This window comes from Lolium rigidum, chromosome 7, assembly GCF_022539505.1.
Source record: "Lolium rigidum isolate FL_2022 chromosome 7, APGP_CSIRO_Lrig_0.1, whole genome shotgun sequence".
NCBI lineage: Eukaryota > Viridiplantae > Streptophyta > Magnoliopsida > Poales > Poaceae > Lolium > Lolium rigidum.
Genome location: NC_061514.1, coordinates 137392322 through 137399705, shown reverse-complemented (window position 1 = coordinate 137399705; position 7384 = coordinate 137392322). Strand labels below are relative to the sequence as shown.

General features: G+C 44.9%; 1 protein-coding gene across 2 annotated transcripts; it reads left to right on the top strand.

Annotated features, from left to right (window-relative positions):
- The first annotated feature begins 1558 nt into the window (after positions 1-1558).
- Positions 1559-4060, top strand: LOC124677499 (probable glutathione S-transferase GSTU6). 2 transcript variants are annotated; one of them, XR_006994072.1, is made up of 3 exons: positions 1559-1971; positions 2078-2527; positions 3935-4060. XR_006994072.1 is itself a non-coding variant. In XM_047213482.1 (2 exons), exons 1-2 carry the CDS (start codon positions 1648-1650, stop codon positions 2459-2461), a joined length of 708 nt encoding a protein of 235 aa, XP_047069438.1. In that variant the 5' UTR covers positions 1559-1647; the 3' UTR covers positions 2462-2546. The 2 variants fall into 2 exon arrangements, 1 of the variants encoding a protein (XP_047069438.1); XM_047213482.1 differs by lacking the exon at positions 3935-4060 and having other exon boundaries at positions 2078-2546.
- The last annotated feature ends 3324 nt before the right edge of the window (positions 4061-7384 follow it).

The window sequence follows — 7384 nt, the reverse complement described above, 5'->3', positions numbered from 1 at the left end:
TCTCCCTACTTGCGCCATCATCGTAGCCTACTCCATTCCACCCGCCGGTGTGCACCGACAAACGAGAGAGAAGGTCTCTGGAAGCGCTCGCCTTCGCGATCCTGTAGGGGAGAGGGCAAATTAGGTTTTTGGGAAGCGCTAAAACTCTCCATCAGGTTCATCTTCCGTCCAAGTCGGACGATGCTGCCTACCGTCATATTTAACGACCTCTACTTCGACGTGTCATCAACAACGTTGTCATCAACAACGTTACTACTACGACGACGACTGCTACATTTCCACCACCACCTCCGCCTGATCGGTACGTGCGACATATCTCGATCTTTTTTGTGATGGTTGTTGTATCGTATGCTCTGCTACTGTTCATGTCGATTAATGCATCTAGAATGTTACATGTTAGTAGTTGTTGTCGCCATGCTTAATATTCTGGAATTGATCAGGGAAATTGTGCCTAAATTATCCAACACTGACATTATTACAAAAATAATAATATGCCAAAAAAACCACCACTACCAACCAAAGAATTAGTGAAATCGGCAATACTTGAGATATGTGCATTTTAGGAATTACTCATATTTGTCCACACATTTCAGATCTCACCTTTTTTCATTGATTGTCAAGATGTTGTTGAGGTTGAAGTACTCAAAGCCCTATACCAAGTCGTTTAGATACCAAACCGACCATATGCGTGGGTCCAATATGGACAGGCTCAACTCCCAGACCTAGGGTGTTGATCTCTATGACATCAACACCCTGGATCAGGGCATTGACTTGGGCAACTCAACAATGAGTTCTGGAAGTAGAGCGTATCCATTTAGGATGAGAGTGCATATAGGCACGACAATTCAACACCGTGATCCAGGGAATTGATCAGTGCAACCTGAATGCCGCAATGAAGATGTTCATCAAAAAAGTTAGGTCGGGAATTATTATTTTTAGAACGGGTCATTTCGTGCTGAATTTAATGTCAGGGTTCAGATTTGTCATTTGTGGCTGGCAATGTGCCACATCGGATGTTAATCAACTTGCTGATTTTTTTTTTTTTTTGCAAAACTTCGGGCTGACATGCTCCAAAACTAACTTAACTCCACATTCCAAAAGTTAAAACTAAAACTTCAGTATTTGAAAACAAAGCAACTTGGGCCTAAGACTTCTAAGGAAATGCATTACTAAAGATGGGACTCCGTAAAAGATATGAACGGAAAGCAAATGCACAACCGCAATTTGTTCTACCACATGATGCGTCATGCTATACGCACAGGCACAGGCACCAACAGTGGACTCTCGTGGAAATGGAATTATTGCTTTCGATCTTTTAAGGCTGTAGTGGTCAAAGATGGGTTAAACAATTCAAGCTGACAGGAACATGTGCATATTTTGTCATTGCTTACTTCCTCTCCAAGATGGGCATGCGTATCTTGGTTCCATGCTTTCAGTTTGCAAACATCACTGTTAAAAAAAAAGTTTGCAAACATCACGCATGACGCATTGTTCTGATTATTTTCCTGTCAACCCAATTAATCACCCGAACACTATAAATACATGCAGTTCCCTCTCGGTATGATCCACCAAGCAACCAGCAAAACACAAGCTAAATTGCTAAAACAAACGGATCAACCTTCATACACAAAGATCTAGCAGGACACAATGGCCGGAGGAGATGACCTGAAGCTGCTCGGCGTATGGCCGAGTCCGTTTGTCATCAGGGTGAAACTTGCACTGAGCTTCAAGGGCCTGAGCTACGAGGACATCGAGGAGGACCTAGCTAGCAAGAGCGAGCTCCTCCTCAGCTCCAACCCGGTGCACAAGAAGGTACCTGTGCTCCTCCACAACGGGAAGCCCATCTGCGAGTCCATGGTCATCGTGCAGTACATCGACGAGGCGTTCGCCGGCACTGGCCCCTCCTTGCTTTCCTCCGATCCTCATGAGCGTGCCATTGCCCGCTTCTGGGCTGCCTACATCGACGACAAGGTTTCATAGCTTTTCTTCTTTTCTAACTATTGTACAAAGTACTACTGAAATTTACTGTTCAGGCGTTTGGGATCTCGTTTTACTGATCACCGAAGTGTTTCTGCAGCTTGTCACCTCGTGGATACAGTCGTTCAGGGGCAAGACAGAGGAGGACAAGTCCGAGGGCACCAAGCAGATGTTTGCTGCACTGGATACTTTGGAGGGAGCCCTGAGGGAGTGCTCCAAGGGGGAGGGATACTTCGGCGGTGAGAGCGTCGGACTCGTCGATGTTTCGCTGGGGAGCCTGCTCTCGTGGCTGAACGCGACCGAGGTGATGTCCGGGACCAAGATCTTTGACCCCATTAAGACTCCGCTCCTAGCGGCATGGGCAGAGCGCTTCAGAGAGCTTGATGGCGCCAAGCCGGCCTTGCCGGAAACCGACAGGATGGTAGAGTTCGCCAAGAAGAGGCAGGCGCAGGCTGTGGCGGCTGCAGCTGCTTCAGATAACTAGTAAATTGAGTCGGCATGGGGACGATGACTCATCAGTCCCATTTGATTGAAGTATTCCTGTTTGCTCTCAAATAAAGATCAGAGCAGTAAGATACATATATACAACTTCGTTTTTTCGCTCTCCTCGCGTCGCCTCCTCCAGGCGACCGAGGAGGCGAAACCCTAGGTCCGCCGCCGCCGCTCCTCCCTCCGTCCCCCATCCTCCTCGTCGCCCCCAGAGACGCCGCCGGCCAAGCTCGCGACGCCGAGGAAGGGGGCGGCGGGGATCTGAGCTCTCGGCTCCCCGCGTGGTGTCTAGATGGAGGACCTCCGCGCCGGGTTCGCCGCGGCCGCGGTTGCTGCTCGATGAGATCCCGCTGGACTCTGGCTCTGCCTTTGGTCCGGGTGGCCTCCTCTGGTAGTTCCCCGGCGGGGGCTCTGTCGGGCGGCGAGGCGGCGGCCTCGTGTGGTGAGGCGACGTTGACCGCGCGGCCGGTGACGCTCGCGGGTGCTGCTAACCGGTGCTCTGGCCGTGCGGACGGCGGGGCAACGGCGGGTGCGAGCTGGGCGTGGGCGGTCCCGTCTGCTCCAGATCTCGAAGGTCAGATCTTTCCTCCCTCTTAGGCTATCTCCTCCCCTCGGTTCTTGGCGGCCGGCGGCTTCGGCGCCGACGCTGATGCCGGCTGGGGAGCTGGTGGGGTGCACCGGGGCCGGGAGAAATCCCTGGTCGTGGATCACAGCGGTGGCGACGCCGTGGGCGCCGTTCACCTTCCTCGGAGGCACCGCCGAGGCCCTTGCTTCCCACCCCTACCTCCGTCCCGGCGAAAGCCCAAAATCCGTCGGATTGGACGGCGGCGGCGCCACGGCGTCGCACCCCTCCCGGAGGCGCCGTCCGGGGCCGGCGGTAGCCGGTGAGTGTTGCCCGTTTGGAGGGATTCGTGGGCTGCCGCCGCTGCCTGGTAGGGTTGCTGGGCTGGGGCGCCTCCCGCCCTCGCTCGACTCCCCTGCACCTCCGTGTTCGATGGCTTCCCCCAAGTTTTCCCTTTTCCTCTCGGCTGTTCCTGTCGAAGCTGTTGCTGCATTTGCGTGCTCGTCGCTGCGAGAAGGCCTGCAAGATCGAGCATCCTGTGACTGTCTCTTGGACAATAATTCTCCTTGTTCAAGGGTGAACAGACCCTTGTCTGTCGGTGCGACGCCCTTCGATCCAGGGCGAGAGGGCAGGGGCCCTCTGCAGCAAGGGAGGAGATTTGTGCGCTGCCGGAGTTTCCTTGGTGCTGATCCTCTGGAGGTGTGATCCCGGTCGATTGGCTGGTCTTTGCTGCTGTGTGCTTCTTCCTCGACACCGAGCGTGAAGGACCTCGCCGTTGCAAGCAGGGCTTGTTGCATATCTGTTTTTGCTTGTGTTGTGCGTGGTGTTGTAAGCTGTTATCAGCATCCTTGTACCTGTGGCCGTATGGCTTTATTAATTTAAAGCTGGGCATTTATGCCTTCCGTTTAAAATAAAGATCAGATCAACTATTATTGTGTACTTCCTCCATTCTATGTAAGTAACTATTATAAATTTATAATCAAGATGTCATTAGAACCTCTGACGCATATATATAGCATATTGATTGTAGTAGCAACTTATATTAATTATAGCACTGATGGAGTAATATATTCGTATAGCAACTTATATTAACTATAGCACAAATGGAATAATATATTCGAACCTGTTTACTCCCTTCATCCACAAATAAGTGGATGGACGGGATTTTCGAGATAGATTAGCAAAAGGAGATAAAATTGCATTGGGAAGATGCACCAACATCTCTCTCCTCTATAATTATTTCACCTCCAATAAGTTAAGTGTATTTACAAAATTAAGATAACATGTGCTGAATATTATTGGGTTTGATTTCCGTGCGATGAGAGAGAAATATTTTTTTTCTAATTTAAAGTGCATTAGAAACATAGAAGTACAATCTTTTATGGACAAAATTTGAGGCTAGTTATCTACTTATTTGAGGACGGAGGGAGTATGTGACAACTTCTCTGATACTCAGTCTATTTTTATATATAAAACCACTAAGTATTCCGTGCCCAAACTTTAATTAACAATTTGGCTGATAAAAAATAAATTATATAGCACCAAAACCATGTCGTTGGAAACATCTTTCAGATATAAATCCAATAGTATATTTTCTGTGACATATAGCTCATATTACTCCCTCCGTTCCAGTTTACAGGGCCTACATGTATCCCAATATCGTAAATTTGACCAATATAATATAAGTTTTACAATATAAAAATTATACCATTAGAAAGTACAACATCTGAACTTTCTAATGAATATTTTTTAGTACATATATCATATCATGTTGGTTAAATTAATGATTTAGAGATACACGCAAGACCTATAAACCGGAACGGAGGTAGTATGTTAGCTAAACTTTTAGTCAAACTTCTACGTCGAAATGCGTTGTGGCCTTAAAGATGGAGGGATTATAACAAACACATATGGTATTTGGTAATTAAGTAATGATTCTATGATTTTCTTATCTTGAGATATACGAAGTACAATATACACACAGGAAGACATTGGGTACTATAGTTAAGGAATTTCATGATTAATAAATCCACCAAAGCGATTTCACGGTGGGAATGTTGTCTTCTAGGCTTTCAATGAGATTTTATCCGTTCTAGGCTAGGGATACTACCATCCTCCTAACCATCCAACGTCCAACCAATCGGTGGGTTTCTTAGTTCTATTAGTTCTTCTCGCCTCTACAGTTTGGTTCTTGTTGATCAGGTAGTTTCACCACCCTAATCCATATATAACTAATACCAATTTTAAAATAGACATTCATTTTAAATTAAGCACATCAACACGTGAAACATAACAAAATACATGTGTGTTTGGATAGGCTTACTTTTACCTTATAGGTTTTCGATTATAAGCCAATAAAAGAACCTAAATATGTTCTTTTGGTTTTAAATGTTGGCTTATACCATCATGTAGCAATATCCAATTAAAAGCCAAAGCCAGAAGCAGAAAAAATAATAAATATCATCATGGATAATGTTCGAAGGATTTGGGCACGGATGGCTAGATGCTCAGAATTGGTGTTTGAAAAATATTAGTTATCCAACTCTTAATCTTTTCTGTTGAGCTTTGATATTTTAAGTAGGATAAGCCAACAAAAAACATCTGTAGCAACGTAACGCCACAGTTTAAACAGAGGCAAATCTCCAGATAGCAATTTAGTAAATAAAGTCTTTACATCAGTTTTAATTGCATCCCAAAATTTCTGATAAAATTCCACCGGAAACCCATCTAGAACCGGAGCCTTATTATGCTCCATCTGAGATATTGCCCCGACGACCTCCTTCTCCATGAAGTCAGCCATCAAAATATCTACTTCCACTGGTGATAACTTTGGAATGTCATCATTAAAGACTTCAACCATAGAGAAACAATTTGGCACCAATTCTCCAAATAGTTTCTTGTAATATTCAATCATAAAGTCTTTGAGATTGGCCTCGTCAACTATAGTTCTCTCATCTTGTTCAAGCTAGAAGACCTTTTTCTCCTATGCTTCCTATTTGCAATTAAGTGAAAATACTTCGTATTGTTCCCACCTTGCACAAGCTTAACTTTAGCACGTTAAACCCACATAGTCTATTCGCCCTGTCTTAATTTAAAGCACATGTTTCAGCTTTGAGATCGAGCTCATCTATCAAAAGAAGTCTTTTATTTTTCTATTTTGTAAACTCCACTCAGATTTTTTGTCCATCCCCGAAGAAAATGCCGAAGATGTCTAATCTTAATTTTTCCATCTATCCATAGGAGTTCAACGGCTAAAACGGAGTTCCACTCAGGTTTCACCATTTCATAAAAACCTTCCTGACACAACCAAGAAAGTTCAAACAAAAAGTGAGATTTATTTCCAAGGTGAGGAGGATCACCGAAATCAAGAGTATGATCCCATTCAGATCATAGCACATACCACTACAAGATAATTTTTTTGTTTCCACTCCACACTAGTTAGAACACGATCCAACTACTTATATGTGGGGTTCTCTCGTCTACTGGTCCAAGTAAATTGTCTACATGAGAGGATGTCATGTTATGGATTTCGACACCTGGATAGGGCTCCCCTTTCCATGTTCATGCAGGGGTGCGCCACCCAATGAGTCCGAACGTCGCAATTAAGAAGACAGTCACACACAGCCATACAAGGATTTGGCCAGGTTCATGCTGCCTTGGTTGCAACCCTACGTCTTGCAACTATAGTGTATCAAATATGAACTGGTTACATCCATCCTCTCTTTCTACCGGCATGGCCCTCCCTTTATACTGGCAAGGGGTCACCACATGCGCTGGTACCACATGGTGACACGGTACATGCGTGGGTTCAACGTGGCCGCACAGCTCTATCGCCTGACACATGATACATTGGCTTCTGGGAGCATAGGATGTTGGAGATATGCCGAAGAGGCAATAATAAAAGTGGTTATTATATATCTTTATGTTTATAATAAATTTTTATATACCATGCTATAATTGTATTAACCGAAACATTGATACATGTGTGATATGTAAACAACAAAGAGTCCCTAGTAAGCCTCTTAACTAGCTTGTTGATTAATAGATGATTAGTTTCATAATCATGAACATTGGATGTTATTAATAACAAGGTTATATCATTATATGAATGATTAATGGACACACCCAATTAAGCGTAGCATAAGATCACGTCATTAAGTTATTTGCTATAAGTTTTCGATACATAGTTACCTAGTCCTTTCGACCATGAGATCATCTAAATCACTTATACCGGAAAGGTACTTTGATTACATCAAACGCCACTGCGTAAATGGGTGGTTATAAAGGTGGGATTAAGTATCCGGAAAGTATGAGTTGAGGCATATGGATCAACAAGTGGGATTTGTCCATCCCGAT

Excerpts from the sequence above, each read along its gene's own strand:
- LOC124677499 (XM_047213482.1), top strand. The coding sequence starts at position 1,648 with ATGGCCGGAGGAGATGACCTGAAGCTGCTCGGCGTATGGCCGAGTCCG. Across the intron at positions 1,972-2,077 it reads CTGCCTACATCGACGACAAG|CTTGTCACCTCGTGGATACA; the intron begins GTTTCATAGCTT and ends GTGTTTCTGCAG.